Genomic DNA, 12,388 nt, shown 5'->3' on the forward strand with positions numbered 1-12,388 from the left:
TCTCGAAAATCCCTTTGACCATGCTGTCGTAAAGTAGACCAGAAATGGAACAAGAGATGGTACGAACTGCAGATGCTGGAGAATCTGAGATAACAAGCTGTAGGGCTGGATGAACACAGCAGGCCAAGCACCATCAGAGGAGCAGGCAAGCTGACGTTTCGGGCCTAAAAAAAATTTTCTGAAGGGTCTAGGCCCGAAATGTCAGCTTTCCGGCTCCTCTAATGCTGCTTGGCCTGCTGTGTTCATCCAGCTCTACACCGTGTTATCTCAGAAATGGAACAACCTGGCTTTTGCGACAGGAGCTGACGCACGTTGCGTGCGCGAGGGAGCGTGACGCGATGACGTAGGGCGTCTGTGTTTTCTCTGGTTCTTCGTGTAATGGCGCTGGTCATCGAAGAATGAAGGAGAATCTGAAATATTGACCGCTAGTTGTGGCTATTTCGGCTCCGATTCGATAGGGCAGCCTGTCAGGATTTTAATAATACCCATTATATTTTACCCCTATCGAGATATTTTCGCCGGTTGAAGTTGTTTGAAGGAAGACTTCAGACCCGATGTATCCGTCATGGGGTCGGTATGGTGGGGGAGGGGCACACCTTCCGTATTATGGCGGAGCCGCTCAGCCTCCACTACCTCCAGGGCCCCGTGTACCGGCCCCAGGCATGGTGGTTGGCGTTGGTTCTACCCTGAGCCCAACCACCGTACCCCCGCCCGTCCCCAGTGCCGGTTTGGCATCCAATTTCCAGACGCTCAGACAACAGCACCTTCAGCAGATGCAGCAGCTGCAACAAATGCACCAGCAGCAGTTACAGTCGGTGCTGCAGCATCCTGCCCATCAAAACCTTCCACCTCCGTCCATACCACCACCACCATTGCCGCCTCATCTGCAGCAACCTCCACCGCCTCAGACTCTCTGGGACACCAGCAGTACCCAAAACCAACTAACTCAGACTAACCAGCCCACTCAGCAACATCCAGATTTCTCTTCGGTGGCTTTACAGGTGAGGTGAACGAAAAGGAAACGACAAAACCATTTCAGACATGTTGCTACTTAACAGCCTTGAAATATATGCTGTATCAGGTATTAAGAAATGCAGAGATCAGCCAGGAACTAAAATTGCGAATAAAACAAATGTGGATGCTGGAGATCTGAAACAAAACAAATAGCTGGAGAAACTCACCGGTCTGGCAGCATCTGTGGAGAGAAAACAGGATTAACATTTCAAATAACAGTGACTCTTCAGAGCTGATAGTAACTAGAAAACAAATCAGAATTTAGTTTACTAGAAGCCAGACTGCATCTTAAGTAAATTTAAAATACTAGAAGCCAGACTGCATCTTAAGTAAATTTAAAAGCAAAGTACTGCAGATTCTTGAAATCTAAAATAAAACGAAGTGCAGGTCCAGCAGCATCTGTGAAAACAGAAACAGTTGATGTTTCCGTTCAGATCTGATATCTAATTTATTTTCTGTTTGAAATGTGAATGGGTTGTTGTAGAGCGGAGAAAACCTAGTTTGTATTGCAATGATGGCTTGTGATCTCTCTGAAACACTTCAAACAAGTCATGAGAAAAGTTGCAACAGTTTGATGTACCACCTACATGCAAAACTACCTGATCAGGTAGAAGGACAAATTTGTATTTCCCTGCTGGACATTAAGTATTGCTGGAAATTGTATAGATACCCATGGATTAGACAGAGTATAATATTCCATGGCCTGTAAGGTCATAGTGACAGAAATTGCACAAATGGAGCCAGAATACAGATTGATTTCCGATTTCCCTTTTCCCGTCTTGTTTCCTTTCCCACCTTGTTTCCCTTCCACCAGTTTTACCTGATAGGTCAAAAATCCATCAGATTTTTTTGTTTTAAAGTCTGTTAATTTGGAAGCTTTGTGTGAGCGTGAAACAGATAGTTGGCCTTTTCTTGTTTTGGGAGAGAGTCTAGTTTCTGATGGAATTGAAGATGGCATTGTTGACAATGGGAATTCTTCTTTTGAACAATAGCCTGTTCTAATCTTGCATTAGATTTTTCCAGAGTCAACAAATTGTTGTCAGAAAGTTTCTGAATTTAGAAACATGAGTGAATATGCTATGATAACCTAAAACAAACGTAGTGAAGAGCAAAGTTTTGTGTCTTGAGAAAGACTTGTGCCTTAAAGACGTGGATCTTTTCATTTCTGGGTGCTAGTGAGGAACAATTTTGACAATCCCTTATTTGTGGCATCTTTTAGATGTAATACATCATCTAGTGTGCAGCAACAGTGGGTGACAATTATCCATTGTCCCTGAAGATAATTTATTAAACCTTGAATTGTTTGAGCAGTAAATCACCAAAGTTTACAGTACCAAGTCTCTGCTGCAGGTTTTATTTCTATTTTTAAAAAAGTATTTCTCCAACTAAAGCTGAAGATATTTTTCTCATCTGTAGAAAATAATCACGAAGCCTGTTGCAATTCTTAGGACAAAAGCTTATTGCTAGCTTGTTTTGTATCTAGTCAGTGATTGTCAGTCTATCAACATAGGAAAGTATATTGAATGTACTGGCAAAGCTGTGTATATTTGGGTGAAATTGTGCAATGTGTCTATCTTGTGTACTTACCTGCTGAAGAATTGTTCTTTTAGTTGATGTCACCCACTGATTGAAATTGGCAAGTCTATGCACATAATTAACATAGAAAAAGTGTAAGAGTAGGCCGTTTGGCCCTACAAGCCTACTTTCACATTCAGTATGATCATGGCTGATCATCCAACTCTTTGGTGTGTTACAGATTTTTGCTGATACACTTTGACTTCCTTGGCCCCAAGGACTATATCTAATTTCTTAAAAACATTAAATGTTTTGACCCAAACTGCTTTTTGTGGCAGATAATTCACCTTGATGAATACAATAAAATGTTCAAAATCAAGTTTAACATAATCACTAAGTTCCACTCACCCAATGTTACTTGCTACCTTATATTGGCTCATGGCATCAGGTTTAAAACCAGTGTTTATCTTTCTCATTGATTTGACTCATCTCTGTTTTTGTAATGACCATAACTGCGCTGCAACATCCTGCAGCCCCTCACCAACAGATTCTGTTCCACTGACTCGGTTGCCTTCCATTGACTCCCACCAACCTCTTGCATTTCCCGCACTTCTGCTCTCAAACCCGAACCTCCCAGCAAAAATAAGGACAGAGTCCACCGGTCCAAAAAAATTACATACCACCCCACCAACCTCTGCATCCAGCACATTATCCTTTGCCAGTTTCACCCTCTGCAATCTGACTCCACCAACAAAGAGATATTTCCCTCGCAATCCCTATCTGCCTTTCATAGGGACCGCTTACTCCGCGACTCCCTTGTCCACTCCAAACTCCCCACCAACCCCACTACACCTGGCAACTGCAGGAGGTGGTACACCTGCCCTGCATCTCCCCTCTCACCTCCACCCAAGGCCCCAAATCTTTCCAAATCTGACATGGCTTCACCTGTACGTCCTCCAACCTGGTCTACTGTATCCGTCACTCCCAATGTGGTCCCCTCTACATCACTGAGACCAATCGCAGACTCTGTGACTGATTGAACACCTGCGCTCTGTGTGCTATATTCAACAGCACCTTCCAGTTACCAACCATTTTAACTCCCGTTCTCACTCCCTGGGTGACATGTCCATCCTGGGCCGCTCCAGTGTCACAATGGTGCCTCATCAAACTGGAGGAGCAACACCTCATAATCTGCCTCAGAGCTTACAGCTCAATGGCTTCAACATAGAATTCACCAGTTTCAAAATCTTCCCACTCCTGGCCTCATCCCACATCCAACCTTCCCTCTCATCCCCTCCTCCTTTACCTGACACAATCTGTCCATCTTCTTTCTCACCTGTCTGCCCCACCCTTCCCAAGACCTATCTCCACAACCTCCTACCTGCATTCACCTATCACCGTTCCACCTACCTTCTCCCAGCCCCAAGTCCTCCCGATATTCATTTCCGAGCTCCCTTCCCCCTCCTCAGCTCTGATTAATAGTGTAAACCGTAAATGTCGACTTTCCTCCTCCTCTGATGCCTGAGGTGTTCCTCCAGCTCCACACTGTATTGACTCTGACTCCAACATCTGCAGTTCTTGCTATCTACGGGCAGCTGTGCTTTGCCTGAAATAGGCCCATGCTCTTAGAATGCTCTCCATAAAACCCCTCCACTTCCTTCTCTCGAGATCCCACTTAAAACCACTCGAGCTTTTTTATCATCCCTCCAGACATCTTTTGTTTCAGTTTGAAAGAGGTGCTGTTGCAGTTTACATAACTTTGGTTACCTTTCAATGATGCAAATAATTTAGGTAAAAACAACCATTAATGGCTCTTGAAAAATGGAGTAAAACCTAGTGCTTACAATTACTTTGCTAGGCTGTGCACTCTTGCAGAGTGTATATATTCATGTCATCTTCCTGAATAATTTTCGAGGGAAGAGGAAGCACCTTATAACCTTTACAGTTCTCAGATCTCAGAATCTCAACCTATGAAACTGTATCAAGTGGATTTCCTGAGTCTTGTTGAATAATAAGTGGAGCTTCAGGGCTTCTTAATTCCATTAAACATCTTAAGTCCTCTCCCCATATTTTTCACAAGCATTATAAATATTGTAACTGTCACCAGTGATTAGTACAGACAGAGTGGAAAATGCCTTCGTAATGTACTCCAAACCATCTTTTTCACTGTCATTTCCCCATGCTGTCCTGCTGCTGGTCTGAAAAGCCTGGCACAGGGTGCTTTGTTCTAGAATACTTCTTGATGACTTCATTATGTGTTTTGCTACTTCTGACTTACTATGGACAGTATTTTAGCAATAAGGCAGCTTGTTTTCGGCATGGAATGACAGTGATATAGTCCATCTCTGACCAATTAACCGTTCAAGTCATAGAGCCCTACAAAACGGAGACAGGCACTTCGGCCCAAACTGGTCCATGCTGACCAAAATGTCCATCTACGCTAACCCCTTTTCCCTGCACTTGGCCGGTATCCTTCTAAACCTTTCTTATCCATGTATTATTCTAAATGTCTTTTAAATGTTGTTAATGTACCAGCTTCAGCCACTTCTGGCAGCTTATTCCAAGTGCGTACCACCCTCTGTGTAAAAACGCTGCCCCTCAGGCTCACATTTATTCTTTCCCTCTTACTTTAAACTGATGCCTTCTAATCTTGCCCTTCACGCTCACAGAAACACATAGACCTTGAACTCCAGCTATCACACTTTTAAAGGCCTCCTACTTGCCGCAGGTCCCTTTGCCTGCAAACAAACTACTCTGATCAACCCATGCAAGCTCCTGTCTAATTTCATCAAACTTCGTCTTGCCCCGAGGACCAGTTTTGTCCTTCTCCATAACTATTATAAAATTGATAAAATTATGGCCACTGGTCCCAAAGTGGTCCCTCACTGTCACCTCAGTTACCTGCCCTTTTTCCCAAAAGTAGGTCGAGTTTTGCCCTTTCCTGAGTAGGACCTTCTATATACTGCTTGAGGAAACTTTCCTGAATACATTTAACAAATTCCACCCCATCTAAGCCCTTAACACCATGATAGTCCCAGTCTATGTCGAGAAAATTAAAATCCCCCACTGTAACAACCCTATTCTCCTGCAAGTTCCCTCAGTCTCCCTGCATATTTGTTCCTCTAATTCCTGTTGTCAATTTGGGGGCCTATAGTACAACCCCAATAATGTCACCATTACCTTCTTGTTACTTAGCTCAACCCACAAAGCCTCACTGTATGATTCCTCAGTTATTTCATCTCTGATTACTGCTGTGATACTCGCCTTAACCAAAATGTAGCTCCTCCGCCCCTCTTTCCTCCATCTCTGTTCCACCTAAAGCACCTGTGCCCTGGCACATTAAGCTACCAGTCCTGTCCCTCCCTTAGCCATGTTTCTGTAATGGCTATAATATCCCAGACCCACACCCTGAGTTAATCGATATTACCTGTCAGCCCTCTTGCATTGAAATAAATACAATTTAATCCAACAGGTATTCCTCGCTCCCTGTCCTGTTCCAGCCTGACCTGTCTGTTCACCTTGCTATTTCTAATTACTTTATCTCCATTAAGCCTCTCACTTGCCTCCCTGCTGTTGAGGATTCCAACCCTGATCAAATCAATACTAGTAAATTGCAAAAGTTCCGTTAGGCCCTGAGTATTTTTGGCCCTGAGTATTGGCCAGTCTACCTCATTATTCTAGAAGAGGAAGGTGTCCCAAATTTTGAACAAGCCAAGCAAACTGTCTCAGTATTGCTACTATGCAATAACTCAATGAGTGGTTTTCTCCACTAACAGGATGCTGCCATCAAGCCAAAATGACATTTTGCCTGCCACACAAATAAGTAATGTGATAGGAATTTGAGTACCAAAGTGATACTAAGTGTGTAGGCCATGTGTCCCAACGACAGACAGACCATTTCAAAGAACAGTTTGCAGTTTGCCAGTTGCTTGTGTTCAACCAGCCCATATTTGCCTGTCTCAAGAAAGTGTAACCATTAGATGTTATTGGAAATCATTTATTAAATAATTCAGACTGTGCTGAAACCAGTTTTAGATCTTTAGACAGGCTTGTAGATGATCCATTTGTGTGTGCTTGAAACTGCATACATAAATATTCTGGACTCTGTTTTATGTAGGAATTAGTATATTGGTTCCTTTTTTGAAAAAGAATGCAAGAGAGCCAAACTCTGATGCAACCCTGTATCAATGCCCTGACCAATCAGAAAGTCTGTTCTGAGAATTAAGTTGACAGTTAACTGTTCTTGCTGTATTTCCATGCTAATGATGGCCTAATTAATCAGCACTGACTTCTTGTTCTGTATTAAATGGTGTCTTTCTTTTCAAGTCTGCATCTTGTGTCCAAGTTCAAATGATTGTTAAGACAAAAACCTTCAACTTCTAGTTTCTTTTTAGCTATCTTTAAGCTCAATCCTGAATGAGTTAAAGCCCATGAAAAGTAGAAATTAAGAAACTTGGTGAGAACCATCCTGGAACATTCAATTTTTGGATGTGATGAAAAAGTAGAGTAGGGTTGAAGGATGGAAGTGTGATAGAAGTCTATTTGGGCAACTCATGAACACCTTCACTGATAAATTGGATGTGTAATTAAAAAGATTCACCTGGGGCTAATTGGGCTGAGGCTGCATCCAGCTAGATTCTCTAGAGGAAAAACACAGCTAAGCTGGTTGATTGAATTGAAACAAGAAAGTGTGGTTTCAGTTTTAGTTTTACTACTGAGGTAATTTGATTCATTGAGATCTGAATTTTGGTTCTTAGATGATAATTTTGAGATTGTTGGCTTACATGGAATAAATTTGTAGAATTTAACACAGGAAAAATGCTATTCGTCTGATTAGTGAAGCTGATTCATTGAGACTGAATTACTGCATGCAAATAAACACAAGATCAAACAATGAAGCTGCATGGCATGTCTGTAGTAACCTTGTCAACTTTCATAGAAAATTCAGTTCTTTTAAAAGTCAGCATTTTATTCAAATGCTGTTAAATTGTGAAGCACTTAGCTTAATCCCTTTTACAGATTATGTTTCCCCACAATCTTATTAGCTTTGAAAAGTGGTAGAAGCAGTGACATGAAAATGTTGAACAAAAAAACCAAAGAACTGTGGATGGTGGAAACCTGAAATAAAATCAGAAATTGCTGGAAAAAGTGAGCAGGTCTGGCCGCATCTGTGGAGAGAAAGCAGAGTTAACATTTTGGGTCCTGTGACCCTTCAGAAACTTTCTGTTTGGAAGAAGGGTCACTGGACCTGAAACGTTAACTCTGTTTCTCTCCACAGATGCTGCTAAACCTGCTGAGTTTTTCCAGCAATTCCTGATTTTATTCCAGAATGAGGATTTTAGTAGACTTGTATTAGGCCGTAAATTCACTGTGATTGAGGCAATTGTGGTAAAGATCAGTATCTGTTATGATAAAACCCAATGTAAAGCTAGTCTTGAAACTGGACTCCTTAACATTACACAATTATGGGGCTTCCTGCTAATTTCACCGAAGTTGCCTCTTTGTCTGCTTTCAAAATGACTGCTGAATTGAGGCAAGCCTGATTGGGATTTCTTTATAGTCCTGGAATTCAACTGGCAAATAATGAAGAGGCATGTTTCTCTTCTTTTCATTGCTTTGCATTGTCACACATCAGGATATCGTGTCTCCAAGGTGATAATTAAAGAGTTGGCCCATTGTAACTGTGCATGTAAAAACCTTATAAGAAGTATAGGACCGATAAATAGCTGCACAAACCTAGTTGACACGTTATGGTCACTATTGGGGTGTTGGTTATCTCAGTTGGCTGGACGGCTGATTTGCGATGCAGAGTGATGCCTTCAGAGCGGGGTCAATTTCCAAAGTGCTGAGGTCACCATGGAGGTCCTGTCTTGTCACCCTCACTGGAGGTGAGGTGACCCTCAGCTTAGAGTCAACATCAGACGTCTCTCTTTAATGAGAAAATAGCCCTATTGTCATAGAATCATACAGTGCAGAAGATGCCCTTTCGTTCATCAAGTCTACATCAACAAAATAAATTCTAAATCTACACTGATCTCATTTTCAACACTTGGCCCATTGCCTTGAATGTTATGACATTCCAAATGCTCAACCAAGTATTTATACTATAGATTGTAAGGTCTCCCTCCTCAATGACCCTCCCAGAATTTGCATTTCAGATTCTGATCACTCTCTGGTGAAAAAATGTTCCTCAACTCTCCTGTAAACCTCCTGCCTTTTGCCTAAAACTATGCTGCCGTGTTTTTGACCCTTTGACTAAGGGGAGCAGTTGCTTTCTATGCATTCTGTCCATGCCCCTTATAATCTTATATACCTCAATCAGGTCCCCTCTCAGCCTTCTCTGCTCTGAAGAAAACAAACAAAACTTATCTAGCCTATGTTCATAACTAAACTGCTGTATTCCAGGCAACATCCTAGTGAATCTCCTCTGCGCCCCTTCCTGTGCAATTGCATCCTTCCTATCATGCAATGACTAGACCTGCACACCAGTACTCATGCTCCACCTGTAATCAGAGCAAAGTTTTGGACAGCTCCAACATAACTTCCTTGTTTTACGCCACGATTGATAAAGTATCCCGTATGCCTTTTTAGCTACCCTGATAACATGTCCTGCCTCCTTCAGGTATCTGTGGACAAGCAAGTCTACATCCCTTTGACCCTCCTAGTGTCCTACCATTCTTTGAGTACTCCCTTGTTTTGTTACTTCCAAATCGCATCACCTCACACTTAAATGGTTAAATTCCATTTGTCACCGATCTGTCTATGTAACCAATCAGTCTACACCCTCCTGTAGCCTAAAACATTCTTCCTGATTATCAACCATCCAGCTAATCATCTTGTCATCTGCGATTTTACTTTTCAGCACTATCCCCCCAATTTTGACATTTATGTGTAAATAGATAAAAACAAAGGGGTCTAGCACTGATCTCCGTGGTCTGCCAAAGAACAACAGTTTTCAGTCACACAAAAAGTCTTCTACTACCACTCTCTGTCTCCTCCCATGAAGACAATTTTGGATCCAACTTGCCAAATTACCCTTGATCCCATATGTCTTCATCTTAATCAGTTCCCTATGTGGGCCCTTGTCAAAGGCTTTGTTGAAATCCATATAAAATACATCCTAATCTACACATTCAGTTACCATGGAAAATTCAGTCAAATTTGTTATGCATGACGTCCCTGTGACAAATCTGTGTTCACTGTCCCTGAACAAGCATTGCCTCTGTGAGTGGAAATTCATTCTCTCCTTTAGAATTATCTTCAATAGCTACCCAACTACTGATGAGAGATTCACTGTCTGTAATTCTGTAATTTTATCTTTTCCACCTTTTTTAAAAAGTAGGAATGCATTAGTTGTCCACAAGTCCTCAGGCATTTCCCCTTGGCTATTAAACCTTTGGATCAGAAGCCCTGTAAATTTCTCCCCAGTCTCCCACAGCAGCCTGGGATACGACTCATCTAGATATGGGGATTTGACCACCAAAACCTCCAATAACTGTTAATTCCTGATGTCAAACTGCTCAATAATCTTCAGTCCCTGTTGCTAAATTCTGTACCTACATCCCCTTCCAAAGTGAAGGATGCAAAATACTTGTTTAACACCCTACCAGTGTTCGCTGGCTCCATGCACAGTTGCCACTTGTTTTCTAATGGATCATTCTCTTTCTATGGTTATCTTCTTCCCCTTGATGTACTTACAGAATGGCATTTTTTTTTAGTTCTGACAGGGGCTTTCAAAAATGCAAAAAAAAAGCACAAATCCCGATGAATGGGCAAGTCCAGCAAAGAGCCGACCAGCAGCTTATGAGAGCAACTAAAAGGGATTTTTAAAAATTCACTCATGGGATGTGAATATCACTAGCTGGCCAGCATTTATTGTCCATCCCTAGTTGCCCTTGAGAAGGTAGTGGTACACTGCCTTGAGTTGCTGCAGCCCATGTACTGTAGGTACACCCACAATGACCCAGAATTCCACAATGTTGACTCAGTGACAGTGGCAAAAGATTTCTAAGTCAGGATGGTGAGTTCCAGTCTTTCCCGTCTATTTTTATATCTCAAACCCTCCATTCCCAGCAACTTCCTGATAAATCTTTTCTGCACCATTTCCAGTTTAATAATATCCTTCCTATAACAGGGTTATTGTGCTCATTAGACAATCAGTTTAGTTTGACAAATAAAGCATGGAGTATATGAGCAATCAAGTTATGCTAAACTTTTATAAAACTCTGCATCAGCTCAAGCCAGTCAGCCAAATCCATCCACCCCACACGAGGATTACAAGACCTCATGGAAAGTGCATTGGGAATTTGAGATTTGTATCAAGGTGAAAGATCTCTCAGTTCCTTAGAGAGATGAGATAAACTCGAGTTTGTTTTGCTTACAACAGAGAAGGTAAAGAAGAGATTGAAAGAGGTATTCAAAATAGCCATGCTCAACTGCTTTATAAATAACCTTCCATCATAAGGTCAGAAGTGATGTTCGCTGATGATTGCACAATGTTCAACAGCATTTGCGACAACTCAGATGCTGAAGTAGCTCATGTTCGATTGCAACAAGATCTGGAAAATATTTAGCCTTGGGCTGGTGGTGGCAAGTAACATTTACAGCGCACTAATGCCAGGCCATGACCATTACCAATAAGCAACAATCTAACCACTGTCCCTTGGCATTTAATGGTGTTGCCATCATGGAATCCCCCGCTATCAACATCTTGGGAGTTATCATTGACCAGAAGCTTAACTGGACTTACAGTGGCTACAGGAACAGGTCAGAGGCTAGGAATACTGCAACGAGCAGCTCACCTGATTCCCCACAGCCTGTACAAGGCACAAGGCATGTGATGAAATACTCCGCACTTTACTAGATGAGTGCAGCTGCAAAAAGACTAAAGAAGCTTTTTTTAAAAATTAATTCATGGGATGTGGGCATTGCTAGCTGGTGAGGATTTATTGGCCATCTCTATTTGCCTGTCAGAAAGTGGTGGTGAGCTGCTGCCTTGAACCACTGCAGTCCACCCGCTGTGGGTTGACCCACAATACCGTTTGGGAGGGGGTTCCAGGACTTTAGCCCAGTGACAGTGAAGGAAGGGCAATATGTTTCCAAGTCAACATGGTGATTGGCATGGAAGGTGACTTGTAGGTGGTGGTGTTCCCATATATCTGCTGCCTTTGTCCTTCTAGATAAAAGTGGTTGTGGGTTTGCAAAGTGCTGTCCGAGGATCTTTGATGAATTTCAGCAGTGCATCTTGAAGATAGTGCGTACTGCTGCTCCTGAGCATCGGTGGTAGAGGGAGTGGATGATTGTAGATGTGGTGCCATTCAAGTGGGTCAGGGGTAGTGTCAAGCTTCTTGGTGTTGTTGGCACTGCACCCATCCAGGCAAGCGGGGAGTATTCCATTACACTCCTGATTTGTTCCTTGTAGATGGTGGGCAGGCTGACAGTGAGTTACAAGTTGCACTATGACAATGATGGTCTAAAATAATCCTAGCATTAGAGTCCATCCAATCTTGCCTTACTCCCTTCCATCTCAACATGGCTGAACTCCCTCTGTTTTGGTTCCTTTTACTAAAGTATGCTGTGTCCCTGTTGTACTCTTACGCAGCATCCCCTCCCCCTGTCAAATTAGTTTAAATTCCTCTCAACAGCACTGGCAAACGCACATACCTTTGGGAATGGTGACTTTACTGTGTTCTGATCTTTGTGTCAGCTGAACTTACCTTGCAATGTGAGAAGAGGATATAGTTAAGATCAAGATATTAAAATCACGATTCAGCCAGAAGCTTGCAGAAGAAACAGGAGACAGAAAATGTCTTACTCATATTAATTGAGCTTGGGTGGAAAAGTGTAAAAGACCAGTGAC

General features: G+C 42.3%; 1 protein-coding gene across 1 annotated transcript in view; it reads left to right on the top strand.

Moving 5' to 3' along the window:
• Positions 1-368: 368 nt before the first annotated feature.
• ylpm1 (YLP motif containing 1) overlaps positions 369-12,388 on the top strand; it is a 117,766-nt gene continuing 105,746 nt past the window's right edge. The window contains exon 1 of the mRNA XM_048599915.1: positions 369-1,001. Coding sequence (XP_048455872.1) covers positions 555-1,001 — 447 coding nt within the window. The 5' untranslated portion in view covers positions 369-554. The remainder of the gene's footprint in view (positions 1,002-12,388) is intronic.

Source organism: Rhincodon typus, chromosome 8, assembly GCF_021869965.1.
Source record: "Rhincodon typus isolate 14 chromosome 8, sRhiTyp1.1, whole genome shotgun sequence".
Taxonomy (NCBI): Eukaryota; Metazoa; Chordata; class Chondrichthyes; order Orectolobiformes; family Rhincodontidae; genus Rhincodon; species Rhincodon typus.